Raw genomic sequence first — 24,052 nt, 5'->3', positions numbered from 1 at the left:
AACAACTTGACAACGAGTACTTATCGAAACAATATGATCACCTCTGATGAATGCAGGGCCGTCTTTAATATTGATTGGACCCTGGGCAAAAATTTACTTGGGCCCCCTGGATCCCGCCTTCCCACACCTTAGCAGGCAATCACGCCCTCCACCACAACACACACACAAAAAATCCACACATCTGGTAGAGTACAGTGAATGACTGTAAATACTTCCAGTTCTGAAGACTCCAGCGGCTCAGGATCAGTGCTCTGGGCAGCTGGGCTCAGGCTGGAAGTGGGCACCGCTCTGCAGGAAGGAGACCAGCGCTCGGCTCACCCCAGCGTTACAGTGCACCCCAGCGCCTCACAGTATGCAGTATAGCACCGCACAGTATACATGCAACCCACAGTATGCAGTATAGCACCCTATAGTATACAGCAACCCACAGTATGCAGTATAGCACCCTATAGTATACAGCACCACACAGTATGCAGTATAGCACCCCACACTATACAGTACCCCACAGTATATAGTAGAGCAGTATAGCCCCCCCACACACAGTATACAGCCCCCCACACTATACAGCCCCCCCACACTATACAGGCCCCCCGCCCCCCACACTATACAGGCCCCCCGCCCCCACAGTATACAGCCCGGCCCCCACACAGTATACAGCACCCCACTATACTGTAGTTTACAGTATATTAGCCTAACAGCCCCTGACACCTTTTTCTGATGTAATCTTCACACAAAAAAGCTCCAAACTTCTCCTGCAACACTCCTTGTAGGACCTTTGATGACCTCATAGCCATGTAACCAGTAATATTGCTAGGTTACTGGTCACATGGTGATGATGTAATCTAAGGTCCTAGACTAGATCACAGCTTTCACAGTACGCTGGCTGGACTCAGTGCCGGCAGGCATGGCATGGCAGCACCTCCTGTGTAGCTGAAAGCCTGACACCCGGGGCAGTGGCTAGCAGGGCTCAAGAGGCAGCTGCCTTGGGCCCCCCAGGAGAAACTGGGCCCGGGGCAGCTGCCCCTTTTGCCCCTTGGTAAAGACGGATGAATGGATAATTTTAAGAAGCAAATGAAGTCTCTATTGTCTGTAGCTATTGAAGAATCTGCAATAAATCAGATCTCGACACTTCGCTTATGGACTTTGTGTTCGTTTATTACTCTACTTTCACACTCGCGGTATGTGCGAACGGATCAGTTTGTATTATCTTTAACTCCTTAAGGACCGGGCTCATTTTCACCTTAAAGTGGTTCTGCACTTTCATTTAACTGATGATCTATCCTCTGGATAGATCATCAGCTTCTGATCGGCGGGGGTCCGACACCCGGGAACCCCGCCGATCAGCTGTTTGAGAAGGCAGCGGTGCTCCAGCAGCGCCGCGGCCTTCTCACTGTTTACCGCCGGCCCACTGACGTCACGACTAGTATCAACTAGCGTGGGCGGGGCTAAGCTCTGTTCACTTCAAGTTGATACTAGTCGTGACGTCAGTGGGCCGGCGGCCCGGCGGTAAACAGTGAGAGGGCCTCGGCACTGCTGTCTTTTTTTTCCCCCTAATTTTTACCAATTTTTTTTTTTACTGTATTTGGGGAAAATTACGTTTTTGTTTATTTTTACTTGAAAGTTTTAATTTTTTGGGGGGAAAACTTATTTTTTCAACTTTTTTTTCACTTAATTTTTTGTCCCACTTTGGGACTTAAACTTTTGGGGGTCTAATCCCCTTTACAATGCATTCCAATACTTCTGTATTGGAATGCATTGGCTGTATGAGTAATACAATGTGTATTACTCATACAGCTTCCGCCCTGTGAGATCCAGGGGGCTGGATCTCACAGGCTCATCACCGTAAGGCAGCGCCGATGCCTAAGGAAGGCATCGCGCTGCCTTCCATGCCATCGGATCCCCCCTACAGCCACATGGGGACCCGATGGCACCGCCGTCTGCCGGACATCGCAACATGTAAAAGCCGCAAACTGCAGGTCTGAATTGACCTGCGGTTTGCGCCGATCGCCGACACGGGGGGGTCACGGGGGGTCTTCTCAATGATTTGAGCAGGCACCTTGTCCTGATCACCGCCCGCCGGGCGGCGATGATCTGAAATACACAGGATGTACCGGTACGCCCTGTGTCCTTAAGTACTAGGACATCAGGGCGTACCTGTACGCCCTGTGTCCTTATGAGGTTAACATAGCCAAGACGGATCCGTCATGAACACCATTGAAAGTCAATGGGGGACGGATCCGTTTTCTACTGTGCCAGATTGTGTCAGTGAAAACAGATCCGTCACCATTGACTTACATTGTGTTCCAGGACGGATCCGTTTGGCTCAGTTTCATCAGTCGGACACCAAAACACTGCATAGCGGAATGGAGACTGAACTGATGCAAACTGATGCATTCTGAGCGGATCCTTTTCCATTCAGAATGCATTAGAATGCAAACTGATCCGTTTTGGACCGCTTGTGAGAGCCCTAAATGGATCTCACAAACGGAAAGCCAAAACGCGAGTGTGAAAGTAGCCTAACAGAGTCGAGGTACTTGTAAGCAGGACTGTATGTACAATGTGTAGGGGCATATGCACATAGGTTTACTTGAGTCAATTATATGCAAGATAATCCATAAGTCTTTGTGGAAGATTTAATTTATAAACCTTCTGCACTGCTCCCTGGCCGAGGGCTTTTCTGAGCCGGAGTCTGCAGAGCTGTGACAAGGTTCTAGGGGTCTCTGGAAAAAAATAAAAAGACAAATTAGAATGTAATCTGAAGGTTGGTTGAAAATGCCATCCACTACAGAACTATGACTTTTCTTAAGAAGATAAAAAAAAAAAAAAAACATTACAATTTAAATTACAAAGATACTAGGTGATATAAAGGACCTGTCACATAACTAAAACGGTCCTACAGGCGTTTCTTTTTTCTTCACGCATTTGATGCTACTCCCCCTTTTTGCCTGCAATTGCATTGGTTAGTTTTAGCGCCTGATACTAGTGAATTGTCAGATGGGCAATCTCCACCATCCAGTGTCAATGGAACACCAACTCCGTCATTGAGGTGTGAGGTGGAGACCTGTAAAGGTATGTGGCCAGTTTGAGTTCCATAAAGATGTGACAGGTCCTTTTTAAATGCAAAGTTAAGGATCTATTCAGGCTTCCTTTATGCTCTTACCGTCCGGAGTCCAAATATATTTGTCATTAAGAATAGAACAGTCTGCAGAAGTATTTTTGCAGTCAAAAATACCAGAAAATTGATTAAAATCTGATGGACCCCATGGGTCAGTCAGATTCATCAGGAGTCATTGGTATCTGAAAACAGATTCATCTGGCTATTGTAGTTCCACTCTCAGGGTTCATGTACATGATAACATTTGGATCCTTGTGATATAAATCAAGAATACAGCAGTAATGCTCTTACACTCAGGCATACATATCCCACCATATGCAAATCCGCATTAACAGGTTTTCAGACACAAACACTGATGACCTATTATCCCCTGGATAGGTCATCAGCATCTGATTGGTGGTGTCTGACACCTAGGACAAATGACAACACATTCATCGATCACATGTATAGGTACTGCAGCTCAGCCCCATTTACTTCCATGGTGCTAAGCCGCGCTACCAAGCACTGCCGCTATACAATGTATGGTGCTATGCTTGGTAAACATGGAGAAGGCCATGGCGCTCACAGGAACACAGATGCCTTCTCAAATAGCTGATCAACGGGGGGTTTTGGGTGTCGGATCCCCACCATTCAGATACTGATTACCTATTCAGAGGACTGGTCATCAGTATTTAAAAGGGGTTGTCCGGGGTTGAGAACTTTGTTCCATTAGTACAATACAGACATACATATAACATACATCCATTTCCTACCTTTTCCACATGTTTCTAAAGCCCTGTTTTCTTACAGGAAATTCTTTGCCAGAAGTGAAGTTTTCTTAGACTCGGTGACGTACCGGGTCCCTTTAAGGAGCGCTGAAGCCTCTTCTTCCCGCTGCTCAGGGAGCCCGGTGACATCACCGGCACTGATGGGCGGGCTTTAGCGCTGCTCTAGCCTGTAAAACGGCTAGGGCAGCGCTAAAGCCCGCCCATCAGAGCCGGTGACATCACCGAACACACTGCCGGGCGGAAGCCTGCGCCCGGCAGTGTGTTATTATAAACAAAAGAGCCCTTGCCCTGCGCGATTTAGCGCAGCGCAAAAGAGAGCATCGGAGCATGAGCTGCTCCGATGCTCAAGTCAGGGGGGCTGCCTGGGTGAAAATGGAGGTATGTCCGGGTTCAGCTCTGAACCCAGAAAACCCCTTTAAGTCTCAGAAAACCCTTTTAAAGTAAATGACATCACAGTAAATCTGCTTTGGTTTTTGTATGGTGGAGTTTGATGCACATAATATAATTCTATTTTGCACATTTACGGCAGTCCACAATACACGTAGTTATTGGCATATTGGCAATACAGTTCTTGTTACTTCCAATTTCTGCTCCAGGGTTTTATTTATGAACAAGGAGTGGAAGACACTCTCAGAGAAAAAGAAGGAGCAAAAGAATGCACCGGCCTGGTAAATGGCTAGGTCCTGAAGGGGTTAAATAAACCAACAAGAACCGGACAGAACTTACTTTCATGATATTCAAAGCATTTAGCAGTGGGACTGTTTGGCCAGGTATAATCTGCAGGTCTTTTTCCACGATTGTCCCTTGCATACACATTTCCTCCAAATTCCACCAGCATTTCAATAAGATCTTTGTTCTTCACCTTGGCAGCGTGATGCAGCGCTGTTTCATGAAGTTTTGCTGCATTGACATTAGCTCCTTTAAAAAATATATCCCAAAATCAGAATTTTATGAGGCACATAGAGAAAAAAAAAACACTGAATATGATGTGTCCGAAAAGAGTATTCCAGTAATATCAAGTTATCCCCTATCCACTGGATTGTGATCACAAGCTATGTATAGACAGGGGGGAACAGGAAGGCATTAAATCATAGACGTAAACCCAAAGCTCTCCACCTACCTGCAGTGAGTAATACTTTAGCGCACTCCAAGTGCTCCCTTGCACATGCTACGTGTAAAGGGGTACCAAAATGACAATCATGAGCTTCTAGATTTGCCCCCACATCTATTAGAAGTTTCACACAATCAGGTTTACCTATTATTAAAAAATATAACAATCATATGAAGATATACCGTAAAGATTTAGATAAAAAACAAAATGACTGCAGACCATCCGCAGAGGATGCACTCACCACTCATGCATGCTTCGTGAAGAGGAGACGCAGTAAAAAGCGGAGGGTTCACTTTAGCTCCATGGTCCAGGAGCACCTTTATACACTCCAGACTTCCTGCGGCAGAGGCATCACAGAGGGGTGTACTGCAATCAATATTTCTGGCATCTACCTATATGGTCCCAGAGGTGACATATACACCATAAACGTCTAAGATTTAAAGGGCGTCTGTCAGCAGGTTTGTACCTATGACACTGGCTGACCTGTTACATGTGCGCTTGGCAGCTGAAGGTATCTGTGTTGGTCCCATGTACATATGTGCCCGCATTGATGAGAAAGATGCTGTTGTATTATATGCAAATGAGCCTCTAGGAGCAACGGGGGCATTGCCATTACTCCTAGAGGCTCAGCTCTCTCTGCAACTACCACACCCTCTTCACTTTGATTGACAGGACCAGGTATGATGAGGTTATCACTACCTGGCCCTGTCAATCAAAGTGCAGAGGGCACAGCAGTTACACAGAGAGCAGAGCCTGAAGGAGTAATGACAACGCCCCTGTTGCTGTTAGTAATATTGTAGGACGCCAATCAGTGGTGCAGAGAGAGGAGGTCAACTGAGCCGTGGGGAAAAGTCAATAGCTCTATTTGAAGACCTGTAACCTCTCCTGACATTTTTTTTTTTTTTTTTTATAAAATTCTTGTATTTTCCATTTAATAACAATTTTATTATGATTCTACGTTGTGCAATTCCTCTATTATTACTGCTAGAAGTTATGAATGAACTGCTAGCAGTTTGCAATGAAGGTCCAGGTGGCTGTTACCAGTTGGGGTTAACATGTGCCGACAGAATTGCACAGCTTCCAGTCTGCGGTACAGGGTATTAAAGGGGTACTCCGGTTACCATAAATATAACTTGTGTTTTAGACTAATTCAGCATTAATAATTACCTAATAGTTACTGTGTGCTGGTGATTACTGAGTAGAGGGGGCGTGACCGGACTGTATATCAGGCAGCCAATCAATGAGCATCAACACAGCAGGAAAGCTAGGGATTGTGGGGATTGTAGTCTTGTGAGGGAAGATCAGGTGCCATGATTCTCTCAGTGTGTTGCAAGTTTACACAGGAGCTAGACAAATGGATTTGCAAGGTTATATGTATAGGTATGGGTTCTGGTTGGGTTGGGTCACAGCTTGCAGCCTTGAAGGGGTTATCCAATTTCTCAAACAGCCCCCCCTTGTACCGGGCCCCTCACAGGTAAATGTACTTACCCGGCTCCCTGCACCGCTCCTGGTTCCCGCACCGCCGCTGCTGCTTCTCCCTGTACACGGATGAAAAAAATCCGGTGTTGAGGGGGGGGGGGGGGGGGGCGAACAGCCAATGGCAGGCGGGGATGGGGACGAGTCCCCCTAGCGTCACCCGCGATGCTAGGGAGGCTTGTCCCCGTCTGCCATTGGCTGCTCCCCCCTAACACTGGATGTTTTCATCCGTGTACAGGGAGAAGCAGCAGCGGCGGTGCGGGAACCAGGAGCGGCCCCGGGAGCGGGGTAAGTATATTACCTGTAAGGGGCCCGGAACATGGGGTGGCGGTTTGAGAAATTGGATAACCCCTTTAATGCATTTTTTTTATTTTTATTAAGTTACTTCACTGTAATACCCCTTTAAATGTGAGGGAAATCAGTGAAATTTCAAGTGAAGTTAAATTAGAAAAACGTAATTTCGGGAAGAGCTTGCAAATGGAATATATATTTTTTTAGCACCAGAATACACATTTAAGTAAACCAATCCATAGGGTTACAAACCTGTGCACCAGCAGCGAGCAGCAGCTTCACACACTGAGTGTGGCCATGAAGACAAGCTTCGTGTAGCGGTGTAATGGAGTCCACTGTGACCAAATTCACGCAAACTCCACTTTCGATCAGTTGTCTGAGCTGCAGAGCCTGACCTTGTCTCGATGCATCATGGACCGGTGTCCGGTCGACCCAGTTTCCTGTATGAGACACAATAAATGAAAATTCAGGGTGGCTACAGAACATTGTTTAATGCTAGTAATATACATGGTGATATTAAAGGGGTTGTCTCACTTCAGCAAGTGGCATTTATCATGTAGAGAAAGTTAATACAAGCCACTAACTAATGTATTATGATTGTACATATTGCCTCCTTTGCTGGATGGATTAATTTTTCCATCACATTATACATGGCTCCTTTCCAGGGGTCATGGCCACTGCTGCAGAGCAGATCGGAGATGGCCAGGACGGGAGATGCTGCGCATGTGTGCCTATGCGCACTCCCACGGTCCCGGCCACCAGAGAGGCTGGCACTATTTCCTGTAGTGTGCAAGCACGACCACCGCTGATGGATTACAGAGTGGTTGCAATCCCTGGATACGAGTAGTGTATAATATGATAGAAAAATGAATCCAGCCAGCAAAGGAGGCAATATGGATAATCACAATACATTAGTAAGTGCCTTGTATTAAATTATTTTTAGTGTTTACTCAGGATAGGTCATCAATATCAGATCGGCGGGGGTCTGACACCCGGCCCCCCCGCCGATCAGCTGGTTGAAGAGAAGGCCATGCTCCGTGTGAGCACACAGTCTTCCCTTCATTGTTTACCTGCCTGCCGTCGACATCGCAGCGGTGAGCAGGTGTAATTACAAGCCGTACTATTCACTTCAATGAGATGTTTCATTCTCATTCAAGCGTATGAAGCCAATCTGATAGGTCATCAATATTAAAATCCTGGAAAACCCCTTTAACCCCTTAACGCATTATGCCGTGCATGTATGGCGGGGAATGCTGTGCCAGACCGCATTCCGCCATACATGCTCCCCAGCCGAGATTGTGCGCCTGAAGCTCCACTTAGCCCACTGTGTCGGGGACCGAAAAACTCCCGCTTGACGGCCAGGGACCAATCAGCTGTGGTCCCGGCCGCAGATCACTGTGATACGTATGTTCCTCCCTGTCAGCGATTGTGCGGATGTGCACACATCTCCTCCTGTAGTCCCATCCAGCTATCATTGTGAATGGTCCACTGTCAGGAACGGACCAATCACAATGAATTATGTAACAGAAAGCTATCGCTCAGCTTCAATCCTCACATTTCTGTGAGGGAATTGATCGGAGCCAAAGACCTGTAAAAAAAATAAAAAATAACAAAAAAAAAAAAACTAAAAGTGACCCATCATCACCCCTCATTTGTCCCTACTACAGTATATGACCTGTCACTGTGTTCTGTCAGTGATTTACCAATAGTGACAGTACATCAGCACCCCAATTACCCTTCAATAAACCCCCCAGTCCCTGTCATCCATACCAATGACTTGTTCCGGTCAGTAACCTGTCAGAAAGCTTTTTGTCTTAGCATCAGGAATTCATTAGGGTTAGTTAGAGATTTATCAGGGTTAGAGCTCTAGTTTTAGGGTAAGTTAGACAATAAACAAGTAAAAAAATTATTTGGGGACCTCAGGACCCCCTATACCTCCGAACCTCTATCTTCTGTGACCAGTCCTTGTCACTGATCTTGCCAGCAGTGACAAATGTCTGTCACCAGTGACTGATATAAAGCACCACTGCTTTTGGAGCACTTTTTTTTCTATTTTTTTCTGAATAAAAAAATTAATAAAAATTGGGGCTCATTTAGTATATTGGAGAGAAAGCGTGTTTGGGTCCTTATCTTAGTATTAGGAATTTATCAGGGTTAGCGCTCTATTTTTAGGATAGGTTAGATAGACTAACATTTATTAGTAAAAATAAAAATAAAAAAATTTCAAAAATTTACTTAAGGACCGGACTGATTTTTGCAAATTTGACATGTGTCACATTGTGTGGTAATAACTTTAAAACGCTTTTACTTATCCAAGCCATTCTGAGATTGTTTTCTCGTCACATATTGTACTTCATGACACTGGTAAAATGGAGTAAAAAAAAATCATTTTTATTTATAAAAAAAATACCCAAATTTACCAAAAATTTGGAAAAATGTGCAAATTTAAAAGTTTCAATTTCTCTACTTCTATAATACATAGTAATACCTCCAAAAATAGTTATTAATTTACATTCCCCATATGTCTACTTCATGTTTGGATCATTTTGGGAATGCCATTTTATTTTTTGGGGACGTTACAAGGCTTAGAAGTTTAGAAGCAAATCTTGAAATTTTTCAGAAAATTTCCAAAACCCACTTTTTAAGGACCAGTTCAGGTCTGAAGTTACTTTGTGAGGCTTACATAATAGAAACCACCAAAAAATGACCCCATTTTAGAAAATACACCCCTCAAGGTATTCAAAACTGATTTTACAAACGTTGTTAACCCTTTAGGTGTTCCACAAGAATTAATGGAAAATGGAGATGAAATTTCAGAATTTCACTTTTTTGGCAGATTTTACATTTTAGTTAATTTTTTTCCAGTAACAAAGCAAGGGTTAACAGCCAAACCAAACTCAATATTTATTGCCCTGATTCTGTAGTTTACAGAAACACCCCATATGTGGCCGTAAACTGCTGTATGGGCACACGGCAGGGCGCAGAAGGAAAGTACCGCTATATGGCTTTTGAAGGGCAGATTTCGCTGGAATAATTTTCAGGTGCCATGTCACATTTGAAGACACCCTGAGGTACCTCCACAGTGGAAAACCCCAAGAAGTGACCGCATTTTGTAAACTCCAACCCCCAAGGAATTTTTCAAGGCATGTAGCGAGCACTTTGACCCAATAAGCGATTCATAGAATTTAGAAATATTTGGCTGTGAAAATGAAATTTTTTATTTTTTACAAGAAAATGTCTCTTTAGACCCACATTATTTTCACAAGGGGTAACAGAGTAAATTACACCCACAATTTGTTTCCCATTCTCTCCTGAATATGGCAACACTTCATATGTGGCCGTAAACTGCTGTATGGGCACACTGTAAAGTTCAGTGTACTGATAAGCAACACCTGATGTATTCGGAATCCTACAAATTTTATATTATATATATATATATATATATATATATATATATATATATATATATATATATATAAGCTTTATATGGTAGGACATAGTCGCCAAATATAGCAGCTAAAAGAAACAAGGGTCTCAAATTATATCAAAGAAATATGTTGTATATTATATGTCATCAAATTGCAGAGGCACTGAGCTACCAGAACATACAAAGTTCTAGTCCCCTTTTGTAAAACAACACCCGTCAAGGTATTGATCTAAGGGTGTAATGAGAATTTTTAGCTTTGTAATGGGTTTTATTAGAATGCCAATTGAAATGTGGAGAAACAGGAAATTAGAATTTTTACCAGCATACAGTTTCAAGGGGGTGTTTTATAAAATGATCAAAGGGGGTTTAGTTAAAGTCAACAGAGGTGTGGTAGATTCTAAAACAACCTTTTATGCAAAGACCCGGCTTTGAGGGCCACGTCTCACAGGGATGAATTGTGTCTTTCCTGATTCCATTTCTGGAGCATACCCGACACCTGTTTTGTGGCCTTCTCTGTGTCTCTGTGGGGGGGAAACTACCCCAGGGAAATGCTGTCCTCGTATTATTCTGCTCTCACCTCCTGTGGCCCTGCTCCCTTCCCCTTCCTGTTCCCCAAATAAAAAGGTCTTTATTACTTTTTCTTCAAAGTGCAGGAATTTTCCTCTGTTTTCTGCACTTCTGTATATTACAAAAGCATTATAGAGGGCAATTTGCGTCAGGTGCAATGCCAATTTTTTATACCATGCCCGAGTTTTGCGGAGGGCAGTGTATGGTTGCAGTACCTGGTCTGACAGATCCACCCCTCCTATAAGCTTATTATAGTCCTGGATGCACACAGGTTTGGGGACTGATTCTGTGGATCCACGAACTGGAACAGGGGTGGATCTGTCAGCATGTATGGTAGTAAGTACAAAGACTTCACGCTTGTCTTTGTACTTAACAAGCATCATGTTATCATTGCAAACTGCCCTGCTTTCCCTCACTCTTATCCTTTGGTCTATAAAATTTTTAGGCAGATGTTTTTGGTTTCGTCTGATAGTTCCGCATGCAACAGTGTCTCTGGAAAACAGGCATTTCAGTAGTGGGACACTTGTGTAGAAGTTGTCAAGGTACAAGTTGTACCCTTGACCTAGCAGGGGGTGAATCAAGTCCCATACTATTTTTCCTGCTATTCCAAGGAGAGGGGGGCACTCTGGGGGTTCAATTTTTGAATCTTTTCCCTCGTAAACTCTAAATTTATGTGTATAGCCACTTTGGCTTTCACACAGTTTGTAGAGTTTGATGCCATATCTGGCCCGTTTGTTGGGCAGGTATTGGCAAAAATGCAATCTGCCCTTGAAGTGCACAAGGGATTCATCAATGGACAGATGCTTTTGGGGGGTGTAGACCTGGGCAAACTTGAGATTATAATGATCTATAATGGGCCGAATTTTGTATAAACGATCGTATCTAGGATCATTAGGGGGTGGACAATCTACATTATTGTTATAATGTAGAAATTTCAGGAGACTTTCAAATCGGGTCCTGGACATAATGGAGCGGTATATTGGCGTGTGATGTAAAAGGTCATTACTCCAATATGACCGTATATCCCCATATTAAGTATTAGACCCCAAAATTTTTTCATTTCCAAAGGGGTCGTGGGAGTCCACTGAAGGGGTCTTGCATAGTATGAGTTGGGGTGGGCGGCTAAAAATTGATTAGCATAAAGATTAGTTTGCTCCACCATCATGTCTATCAATTCATCAGAAAAAAAAAAGGTAGAAAAAAAAATCAGCTTCCGTGAACCCAGCAGTGTTCACATGAATGCCTGTAGTGGCCGTAAAGTCCGGCACCTGAGGTACAAAGTTAGTAGCAGAAGTCCAGCTGGGGTCATTTGTAGAAGCTGATGCGCTGCTAACTCTACTGCGTCTGTGAGAGGGTTCGTCAACTGATGAATCAGAAGAAGAGCTATACATAAGAAAAGGTTCTTCTTCTCCACTGTCAGAGTCCGACTCTGAGGCTAGTATGGCATAAGCCTTTTCGGCGCTGTACACCCTTGAGACATATATATATATATATATATATATATATATATATATGTTTATTCAGAAAAAAATGCTGGCAAATTCAGTGACAAGGACTGGTCACAGATAGATAGAGGTTCAGAGGTATGGGGGGGGTTTGAAACAGAGTATTTATAATCGGAGACCAGTACGGACGTCCCCAATATTATTATTTTTTTTATTATTATTAATTATTTTTTTCCAATAAACGTCTAACTTACCCTAAAACAAGAGCTCTAACCCTGATAACTCCCTAACTAACCCTAATGATTTGCCAACAACAGGTTACTGACAGTATGGATGACAGGGACTGGGGTGCTGATGTACTGTCACTATTGGCAGACAGCACACAGGTACAGGGGACAAATGAGGGTCACAGGGGACAAATGAGAGGCACTTTTGGAGTGTGTGTGTTTTGTTTTTTTTCACAGGTCTAACTTTCACTATGCCTCCGATCACTTCTCTCACTGAAATGAGAGGATCGAAGGTGAGAGATAGCGTTCTGTACATAACTCAATGTGATTGGTCCACAGTCAGGAACGGACCAATCACAATGAATTATGTACAGAAAGCTATATCTCATCTCCGATCCTCACATTTCAGCGACAGCCGGATGCCAGAAGAGGAGATGTGTGCGCGCATGCGCACACGCGCAAGATCGCTCGTTGGGACAAGATGATGTGTGGCGGTGATCTGCGGCCGGGACCACTACTGATCGGTCCCTGGCCATCAAGGGGGAGCTGTTCGGTCCCCGACACAGCAAGGTAATTTGCGCTTAAGGTGCGCGATCTCGGCAGGGGAGCATTTAAATGAACGCCGTGCATGTACGGCGTTTTGGCACAGTTTTCCCCGCCGTACATGCACGGCGTTCTGCGCTAAGGGGTTAATATTAGTTGTTAAAGTTACAAAATGTCTCAAGGGTGTACAGCGCCGAAAAGGCTTATGCCATACTAGCCTCAGAGTCGGACTCTGACAGTGGAGAAGAAGAACCTTTTCTTATCTATAGCTCTTCTTCTGATTCATCAGTTGACGAACCCTCTCACAGACGGAGTAGAGTTAGCTGCGCATCAGCTTCTACAAATGACCCCAGCTGGACTTCTGCTACTAACTTTGTACCTCAGGTGCCGGACTTTACGGCCACTACAGGTATTCATGTGAACACTGCAGGGTTCACGGAAGCTGATTTTTTCCACCTTTTTTTCTGATGAATTGATAGACATGATGGTGGAGCAAACTAATCTTTATGCCAATCAAATTTTAGCCGCCCACCCCAACTCATACTATGCAAGACCCCTTCAGTGGACTCCAAAGACACCTGTGGAAATGAAAACATTTTGGGGTCTAATACTTAATATGGGGATAGTTAAAAAAAAAACATCACTACAGTCATATTGGAGTAATGACCTTTTATATCACACGCCAATATACCGCACCATTATGTCCAGGGCCCGATTCGAAGTTCCCCTGAAATTTCTACATTATAACAATAATGCAGATTGTCCACCCCCTAATGATCCTGGATACGATCGTTTATACAAAAATGGGCCCATTATAGATTATTATAATCTCAAATTTGGCCAGGTCCACAACCCCCAAAAGCATCTGTCCATTGATTAATCCCTTGTGCATTTCAAGGGCAGACTGCATTTTCGCCAATACTTGCCCAACAAACGGGCCAGATATGGCATCAAAATCTAGAAATTATGTGAACGCCCAAGTGGCTATACACATAAATTCAGAGTTTACGAGGGAAAAGATTCAAAAATCGAAACCCCAGAGTGCCCCCCGTTCTTGGAATAGCAGGCAAAATAGTATGGGACTTGATTCACCCCCTGCTAGGTCAAGGGTACAACTTGTACCTTGACAACTTCTACACAAGTGTCCCACTACTGAAACGCCTGTTTAACAGAGACACTGTTGCATGCGGAACTATCAGACGAAACCAAAAACATCTGCCTAAAAATTTTATAGACCAAGGAATAAGAGTGAGGGAAAGCAGGGCAGTTTGCAATGATAACATGATGCTTGTTAAAGGAAACCTGCCACCTAAAAAACGCCTCCCAAACCACCAGCATTACCTTAAAGTATCCAGGTCCTTTTCTTCCTCCGGCCAGATGCACCAAAATCTTGAAAAACGAACTTTAATCCCCTGCATGCGCTATGTAACAGCAGAGTTTGAAGTCAAGGGGGCAGCGGCCTCCTCGCTTCAAGTCAAGCTAACCACGCCCCCTTTCCTGCACCTTCGCTTTTGATTGACAGCCGATAGCTTTTGGCTGTTCAGCAAAGGCGGGCGAGTGTAAGTGTGCGTCAGATGTTCACGAGCGCGGCTGTCAGAGGTGAAGGGGCAGGAAAGGGGGCGCGGTTATCCTGCCTTGAATCGAGGAGGCCGCTGTCCCCTTTACTTCGAACTCTGCTGTTACATAGCGCATGCAGGAGATTAAAGTTCGTTTTTCAAGATTTTGGTGCATCTGGCCGGAGGAAGAAAAGGATCTTTAGGAACATACTGCTGGCTACTTTAAGGTAATGCTGGTGGTTTGGGAGGAGTTTTTAGGCGACAGGTCCCCTTTAAGTACAAAGACAAGCATGAAGTCTTTGTACTTACTACCATACATGCTGACAGACCCACCCCTGTCCCAGTTCGTGGATCCACAGAATCAGTCCCCAAACCTGTGTGCATCCAGGACTATAATAAGCTTATGGGAGGGGTGGGTCGGTCAGACCAGGTACTGCAACCATACACTGCCCTCCGCAAAATTCGGGCAAGGTATAGAAAATTGGCATTGCACCTGACGCAAATTGCCCTCTATAATGCTTTTGTAATATACAGAAGTGCAGAAAACAGAGGAAAATTCCTGCACTTTGAAGAAAAAGTAATAAAGACCTTTTTATTTGGGGAACAGGAAGGGGAAGGGAGCAGGGCCACAGGAGGTGAGAGCAGAATAATACGAGGACAGCATTTCCCTGGGGTAGTTTCCCCCCCACAGAGACACAGAGAAGGCCACAAAACAGGTGTCGGGTATGCTCCAGAAATGGAATCAGGAAAGACACAATTCATCCCTGTAAGACGTGGCCCTCAAAGCCGGGTCTTTGCATAAAAGATTGTTTTAGAATCTACCACACCTCTGTTGACTATAACTAAACCCCCTTTGATCGTTTTATCAAAAAAATAATTGAAACTGTATTTGTAGGATACTGAATGCATAAACTGAACTTTACAGTGTGCACATACAGAAGTTCACGACCACATGTGAAGTGTTGCCATATTCAGGAGAAAATGGGTAACACATTGTGGGGGTAATTTACTCTGTTACCCCTTGGGAAAATAAATAATGTGGGCCTAAAGCGACATTTTCTTGTAAAAAATGAAATTTTTCATTTTCACGGCCAAATATTTTTAAATTCTATGAATCGCTTGTTGGGTCAAAGTGCTCGCTACAGGCCTTGAAAAATTCCTTGGGGGTGTAGTATCCAAAATGGGGTCACTTCTTGGGGGTTTCCACTGTAGGGGTGTTCTCAATTGCGACATGGCACCTGAAAATTATTCCAGTGAAATCTGCCCTCCAGAAGCCATATCGTGCTTCATCTGTTCTAAGCTCTGCTGTACGCCCATATTGCAGTCGACAACCACATATGGGGTGTTTCTGTACACTGCAGAATCAGGGTAATAGATATTGAGTTTAGTTTGGCTGTTAACCCTTTCTGTGTTACAGGAAAAATTTATTAAAATGGAAAATCTGCCAAAAATTGTGAAATTGTCACATTTTATCTCCATTTTCCTTTAATTCTTGTGGAACACCTAAAAGGTTATTAAAGTTTGCAAAATCAGTTTTGAATAACTTGAGGGGTGTAGTTTCTAAAACGGGGTAATTTTTGAGTGGTTTCTACTATGTAAGGCCCACAAAGTGACTTCATAGCTGAACTGGTCCTTAAAAAAGTGGGTTTTGGAAATTGTCTTAAAAAAATGTAAGAATTGCTTCTAAAATTCTAAGCCTTCTAATGTCCTAAAAAATTTAAATTACATTTCAAAATGATGCCAACATAAAGTAGACATATGGGAAATGTAAAGTAATAACTATTTTGTGAGGTATCACGATCTGCCTTAAAAGCAGAGAAATTCAAATTATTATTTTTTTATCACTAATTTTTCCAAATTTTCTATAAATTTCTGATTTTTTTAATAAATAATGGTAAAACATATTAACTCAAATTTACCACTAACATGAAGAGCAATGTGTCACAAGAAAACTGTCTTAGAACGGCTTGGATAAGTAAAAAAGTGTTCCAAAGTTATTACCACATAAAATGACGTCAGACTTGCAAAAATCAGTCTGGTCACGAAGGTGCAAAATGGCCCGGTCATTAAGGGGTTAACTTTGTCTATATGATCAATGACATTTGCTGTAGTGAGATGACTCCTTTAACCCCTTAGTGACCATGCACATTTTTTTAAAATTGCATTCCAAGAGCTTTAACTTTTTTTGTTTTTTCATCAATGTACTTGTATGAGGTCTTATTTTTTGCAGGACAAGTTATAGTTTTTAATGCACCATTTTAAGTACATGTAATAAGGCGTACATTAAGTACAAGTAAAAAGGTGTATTAGTGGTCACTAAGGGGTTAAGTCTGTCTATGCAACACGATAAAGAGGTGACACGTGTTCAATTATTTATATAGGCATCCTTTACAATTTCATGGGGTTACAATATGGCCAACATGAGATTGCGGTATTCACTGCATCGTCTATACAGCACCAAAATAATCAGTTCTGAACAGCGAGAATGCAGGAAATGTACTTCCATGACTCCTATAGAATTATACAACATCCTTGCTACTGATGGCTGGTTCTCAGGTTATGGTAGCATTATGTAAGGTTTATTTTAAAGCTTACAACCTAAGAATTGCAGCACTAGCCTCAATACATCAGGAGCTACAGCACCTAGAAACGTAGTTCTGACCCAATTTATAAATGCTATATCTCCCAATGTAAAGCAGCTAGATATGCCTTGGTAAAGCAGCCCTCTCCCCTTTCAGCTGGCTGAGATGTCGGCCATCCTGGAGGAGGAGTGAGGGGGGGATGAGTAGTGACAGGCTGCACAGACCACACAGTGAGAGACATAGACTGTAACTGTACATATCCCCAGGGGGAGGATAGCATGGATTTCTGTGCATGTTATCAATGCCCCTTCCCCCCATCAATCAGAGAACATATTTATGACATGGAGTTTTTTTTTTTCAAGAAAAGGATTAAGAACATGACCGATTGCTCATCTAATCACCCCTTTGCACCTAATTAGGCCACTGATTGATGCCATCACCCAGACGTTTACCAGTGTCCAGACCACAGTGCCAAATACGTTGCACCAAACACACCACAAACACAAAAAGGTTTACATTTTACAGTATCCCTATTCTGTCCATACCTGATCTATACAGTAAAATATATGCACCACTTCTCTAGTGATACTAGTTACAAGCTGTAGTAAAAGCGATGATGGTCATTGGTAAAGAGAAATCTAATATATTTCTGATAGATGGACAATATTTTCATGAGTCAAAAAAGACAAATTCATTCACTGACTTTCACCATAAATAATTATTTTTAGGCACTGTAGTTTTTTTCTTCAAAAATTACCAGTATTCAACTGCCTTGTTGTAACAGGTTGTAATACAATGCCTTTTTTTTTGCCAATATTATGAATAATCACCTGGACCTCCTGCGGTTCATAAGAACCAGAGATATGCCACTCTAAGGCCCCTTTCACAGAAGCGAGTCCCACACATCGGACTCGCAGCATGAGTATGCGGCAGCTCCCGTCCTGACCTCCGGAGCACTGCTGGGGTTGCATAGTATTATATTGATTTATGATGCTGTGTAACCCTTACAGTTCTGGAATGTATTGGATAACACCGACATAATGCTGCCAGTGTTATCCAATACATTCCAGAACTGTAAGGTCACATAGCATCATAAATCAATATAATGCAATGCGACCCCGTCAGTGCTGGGAGGTCAGGACGGGAGCTGCCGCATACTCACGCTGCAAGTCCGATGTGTGGACCTCGCTTGTGTGAAAGGGGCCTATTTCCTTTTCTGAATAACTACAGGAGGTTCAGGTCATAATACAGGAGCAATAAAGCCCCCATATTGTACCCGTCTAAAAGCGGCCTTACTTAATGCATTATATCAGGTTTAGGAATTTATCATTGTCAATTAGGATTACAATTTGCATAGGGGGATGGAAATTATAAACTACATAACTCCCAATACTTGTAATCGGTTGGTGCATTCCTGCAGTTTTAGCATTATTCTAACGTGTGCTGTCTAGGAACTCCTCACATCCTATTTTTTTATTTTTTTTTGCATACTTCAGTGGTCCCTCAAGTTACAATATTAATTGGTTCCAGGAAAACCATTGTAAGTTGAGTAATGGGTTCCAAAGCCCCAAATGTCATCCAAGATATGAGAAAATTAAGATTTAAGAAAAATAAGCAGATAACTAAAGAGTGATAAAACAAGTCCTTACATATAAGTCAGGAATAGCTGATAACTAGCAACTAATACAACAAGGCTACCAGAGAAGTGACCTTGGTTGGTTGGATCTGAGTCTGAGGCATTGTATGTTGAGTCTAGTTTCAACTTACGATGGGTCAGAAAAGACCATTATATGTTGAAAATATTGTATCCTGAGGCCATTGTATCCTGAGGGATCACTGTATATTTATGTATCATAAGGACTAGAGTACACATTTTAGTCCAAAATGTAAATTTTCGGCCAATTTTTTATACAACGACTGCAGCAAAGTTGCACGGAGGTGGTTGTGTGTATTGATTATGAAGTTATATTTTTATACACGGTATGCTGCGCGCGCTCAGAAAATGTATATTTTGGCAACATGGCGGCTGTTTGTCGTATACATTTGTAATGCCTTTATGGATGACTTCCAGATAATACATGGCCTGTGTTTCAGTGGTTCTACGAGCACCAGCTCGTGTTGATGTATACACTTGTGGTGTATATACGCTTTCTACACTGCACTATATCATTTTTACACTTTATGTGTAAACGTCTGTTTAGATGTGAACTTTAGGCACAAATGTTTGTTTCTACACAACTTTTGAAAATATGGGGGGTCATTTATTAGGACCGGCGTTTTAGACACCGCTCTTAATAACCCATTGCGCTGGCGGTGGATCTTCTACATAACTTCGGCGCTTCCACCGCCACTCTAAATGTAAAACAGCTTCCTTGCTGGCTTAAATTTAGACAATTTTCTACGCCTAAAAAGGCGTAGAAAATAATAAATAAGAAGGGCCTCCAGGCCCGCCGCCCCTTTTCCTGTCCATTTTACGCCCCCTTTTTAGACCTGGTGTGAACAGTGAAAAATTGCAGATTGCGGCACCGATAACCTTTGCGCCGCAATCTGCGCCAGATATACTCTATAAAACGGGTGTATATCTGATAGTAAGTGACCCCCCATTTTTACTATTTGTGAAAAAGTTACATGAAAGTGGACATGGTGGTCAACAGTCCGTCAGGAAAGCTGCAATCATCACGTTAACTGCTGTCAGGTTTTGGGGGTTCACTTACATTTCAAGGAGTGTAATCCCTGCATTTTATAGGTTGGTACTTCTTTATAATTTCCAGCTTAAAAAGAGATGTTTGCTCTTTACAGGTCTGGGGATTTTATGAAAATATCTGCATGTAAATTTAGGCCTAAGTGGTATGTATGAACTCTGGACATGTCGAAATTTTATTTTAGGAGGTGTGGTCCATATAACTTTCATTTTTAACCACTAATTGCAACCTTTATGAAAAATTACATTTTGACGTAAAGTTGCGTGAAAATATCTGTGTGTGTAAAGTGCTAAGTGGCATTTTGACAGTGAAAAATATATGGGTATGGGCGGTTAGTATGATTTTCAAACTTCAAAATTTTGGTTTATTTGTACGTGTCAAAACTGCGAAAATTGTCCTGGTTACCAGAACTACAAAAAGGTCCACACCTCCCTGGCAGTGAAAGGGTTAACGGTCTCCGGCCCTTGACGTACTATCAGTGGCAGTGTTGACCACATACTATACAATTGCGTAGGGCCCTGACAGGTGCAATGGCCTTCAAATGTATCTGTGGACTTCGCGGACACATGGAGTGTAATTACAGCTGTTCATCCCATTTGAGTGAATGGAGGAGGAAGCAGTAATTACCCTGCACCATCCTGCTACCTAGAAAGCGTGCAGGTAAACATTGAAGTCAATGTAGCGCACGCATGGGCGCCAGGACCCCTTTAAACAGCTGATCGGTGGGGGTGTCAGGTGGTGTCATCAGTATCCTCAAACCACACAGCCCCTTTAGCAGAAGGCCTGGATTAGTACAAGGACAAGCAGAGTGGTCGTCGTAAAAATTTAGGCTGGGGCTACACAGCGATGTTGGCAACACCTCACTCAAATTTCTTTTTATTAGGGCCCCCAGAAATGCCAAGCCCACCCCTGCCTGCTATTACATAAAGGTGCGGTAAGGGATTAATGGGTCACTAATTTTTCAAAAAGTGCAAGTGCGGGCACATCTATATTCACCGCTATGTGACTGCTGGAAATAGACTAGATGACGATCTGCTATTTTTGGAACCCCTATAGCAGTGGGTTTTAAACAGCAGACACCCTGCACTAATGTCTTCGACGGGTGGTAATGCCGATCGTGGGCTTTTAACCCTTCAGATGCCATAGTTAAGTGTGACCAGGGCATCTGGATGCCCAAAAAACCAGAAGAGCGCGCTTCCCTGGCGGGGGATCAGGGGAGCCAGACCGTGTTTCTGACAGCCCCTGTCCTCCTGTGTGACAGGAGGTTGCCGCATATTAGTTTCTATGGAGCCCCTGCCTGTGGCAGGGCTCCACAGGAACATAGTAGAATTCTCACTGACTCTAGTACTAATGCATTGGAGTCCATGAGAGAAGCAATCTGATGATTGCTTGCTATAAAAAAAAAAAAGATTTCAAAAATAAAAAAGATTTCAAAAATAAAATCTAAAAATTCAAATCACCCCCTTTCCCTAAAATGTAAATAAAAATATGTAAACAATAAAAAAAATACACATCATGGGCATTGCCATGTGAGAAAACGCCCACACTTAAAATATAAAATACACGACAAACTGCGAAATAGAAAAAAAATAGAAGTCAAAATGGCCGATTTGCCATTTTTTGGGGGTCGCCTCCCCCTTCCCACCACATTTTAAGCAACCGTATATGGTGCCATTAGAAAGTGCTTCGAGTCCCACAAAAAACAAGCCCTCATACGGCTATGTGAATGAAAAAATAAAAATGACGTTGGGCGATCTGGGAGTAAGAAACAAAAAGGAAAAAAATAAATAAAATGGAAAATGTCCTGGTCATTAAAGGATTAAATAACTAAGGCCTCCTGCACACGAACATGTGCGCCCCGTGGCGGTATTGAGGACCGCATTTGCGGACCCGCAATACACGGGCGCCGTTCCGTGGGCATTCCGCATCACGGATGCGGACCCATTCACTTCAATGGGTCAGCAAATCCGGAGATGCGGAATGTTGCGGAACGGAAACCCACGGAAGCACTACATGTCCTATCTTTTTGCGGAACGGGCGGATCGCGGACCCATTAAAGTGAATGGGTCCGCGACCCGCTGCGGCTGCCCCACAGTCGGTGTTCGTGCATTGCAGCGCGTCCACGGGGCGCACACGTTCATGTGCAGGAGGCCTACGACGTTTGGGAAGGTGCCACCAATGAAAACATATTTCCCATAATTAGTGTTGAGAAAACTCGTGTTTTCAAGTTCGGCGTACAAAGTTCGGGTTATCTAAGAATTCCGTTATGGATTCTGCTACCACGGACCGGAATTCTTAGATAACCCGAACCCATAATACAATTGTATCACTAGAAATATCCCAACCATGCTCAAACTAGTTCCTTTATCACTCCGTCTGTGGGCATTTTTTGGAAAGAAGAATCCAAAATTTAACTGTATGGATTTCTGCCCCAGAACCATTTAGTTATTCCTATGGTCGGTGGTAAACCAGCAGTGTGTGGTACTGACACGACCACTAGCGCTGCCCACACCACGCATGCGCACTCTGCCCCATCCTGACTGCTCACAATGTAGATAACTGACTCAGGGCACGAGCTCCTACCGATGTCTCCGATTACAGGGCCCCTCAGAGCAGACGGCGCAGTCAATGGAGCTGCTCCGGTTTCCATGACAACGTTGACCTAGATTTACTACGCATTTAAAAATGCTTCCTGTACGGAGTGACCAGAGGAAAACAACTTCTCAAAGGATCTCGGGAGTTGTAGTTTTCCGTTCTGACGTGACTAGGCGGTAGCCGGGCCGCACGTGACTGTATGCCACGCATCGAAATTATAGTCATGTGCTATTTAGCCTGAACCAGGCCGTCTCCTGCCTCAGCCCGCCATTTGCAATGACGTTTTATTCCACAGGCTGCAGCTCTCATAGCATGCTGGGACTTGTAGTTTTCTAACTGCGGCTGCCTGAGAACAGTGACGTTTACAGGAACCTAATGAGGGAAATACCTCACATCCTGCCAGGCAGTTTTCTAATGTTATTTCCTGGCATGTCATAATAAAATATAGGAAGGACCTCTAGGGCGGTGTACTGCACCTGTTATGGACATAACACACAGACCTACTGATAAAATATGGTCGCCTATACGCTGAAGGAGTTCAAATGTCCAGAGTAATAAACTTGTATACAAAGTCAATCATATACACTTGCGCGTTTCGAGCTGCTATGACTAAGAACAGAGGGACACTTGTGGCTTAATCGCGCGGTCTGCGGACCGCAATTTGCAGCCAAGTATAGGACATGTTCTATCTTCTGAGGAACAGACATGGAGCAGGAAAGCACATGAAGGATATGCATGCTTTCTCCGTCCATATGTCTATTCAAAAGAATGTGGTCCATTAACGTCAATAGGTCAGAAAAAAATAACATGCAACACAGACGTTATCTGTATTTTGCGGACCGTGCATGAGGCCTTAGGGGGGTATTCCCATCTGAGACAATAGGGGCATATCCACCGAGAACGGAGCGGGGAAGGTAGTGGCCAGAGGACCCTGGGTCCGGCCACCACCAAGTGCTCTCCCCATAGTAGTTAATGGGAGCGCACTGCACTTGCGCAGCCACCGCTCCCATTGATTTCTACGGGGTCCACGGAAATAGTCGAGCCATCGCTCGGCTATTTTCAGCGGTCCCAAAGAAATAAATGGAGGGCATTCGGGGCTTTATTCTTGGTGTAGCGATATGCCCCTGAGATGGGAAAACCCCTTTAACCTGTTCAAGACTAGGATGATTGCTGTCTTTGTAATCAGACACAATTTAGCAATTTTTCATATGCGTTAGATTAAGGCTACATGCACACAACCGTTGTGTGTTTTGCTGTCCGCAAATCGCGGATCCCCAAAACACAGATGGCGTCTGTGTGCATTCCGCAATTTGCGGGACGGCACGGACAGCCTTTAATATAACTGCCTATTCTTGTCCGCAAAGCACGGACAAGAATAGGACAGGTTATATTTTTTTTGCGGACCACGGAACGGAGCAACAGATGCGGACAGCACACGGAGTGCTGTCTGCATCTTTTGCGGCCCCATTGAAGTGAATGGGTCCGCGTCCGAGCCACCAAAACTGCGGCTTTGGATACGGACCAAAACAACGGCCGTATGCATGAGGCTTAAAAGGGGTTGTCCAGCCTTTTTTAAGTGATGGCCTATCCTCAGGACCCCGCCGATCAGCTGTTCTGTGTAGCTGCCTTACGGTACGTCAGCACAGAA

General features: G+C 43.6%; 1 protein-coding gene and 1 long non-coding RNA gene across 2 annotated transcripts; one reads left to right on the top strand and one right to left on the bottom strand.

The window, feature by feature from the left end:
- The first annotated feature begins 1,076 nt into the window (after positions 1–1,076).
- Positions 1,077–17,805, top strand: LOC120984483. Its single transcript, XR_005775268.1, has 3 exons — positions 1,077–1,196; positions 14,072–14,078; positions 17,793–17,805. It is a non-coding gene; the product is annotated as an uncharacterized LOC120984483 (long non-coding RNA).
- On the bottom strand, positions 2,414–22,581 carry ASB13 (ankyrin repeat and SOCS box containing 13). Its single transcript, XM_040413379.1, has 6 exons — positions 22,393–22,581; positions 7,013–7,200; positions 5,235–5,385; positions 5,003–5,137; positions 4,609–4,800; positions 2,414–2,720 (listed from the first exon to the last, which is right to left on the bottom strand). Exons 1-6 carry the CDS (start codon positions 22,457–22,459, stop codon positions 2,593–2,595), a joined length of 861 nt encoding a protein of 286 aa, XP_040269313.1. The 5' UTR covers positions 22,460–22,581; the 3' UTR covers positions 2,414–2,592.
- Positions 22,582–24,052: the final 1,471 nt, after the last annotated feature.

The sequence above is a fragment of the Bufo bufo genome, chromosome 1, assembly GCF_905171765.1.
Source record: "Bufo bufo chromosome 1, aBufBuf1.1, whole genome shotgun sequence".
NCBI classification, from domain to species: domain Eukaryota; kingdom Metazoa; phylum Chordata; class Amphibia; order Anura; family Bufonidae; genus Bufo; species Bufo bufo.
This window is presented reverse-complemented; position numbering and strand designations above follow the sequence as displayed.

What these genes read in the sequence shown, in the direction of transcription:
- ASB13 (XM_040413379.1), bottom strand. Translation starts at nt 22,459, where the DNA reads ATGGAAACCGGAGCAGCTCCATTGACTGCGCCGTCTGCTCTGAGGGGC. An exon ending in TCACGAAGCATGCATGAGTG is followed by an intron (nt 5,138 to 5,234) that starts GTGAGTGCATCC and finishes TTTTAATAATAG; the next exon opens with GTAAACCTGATTGTGTGAAA. An exon ending in ATGCTTTGAATATCATGAAA is followed by an intron (nt 2,721 to 4,608) that starts GTAAGTTCTGTC and finishes ATTTTTTTCCAG; the next exon opens with AGACCCCTAGAACCTTGTCA.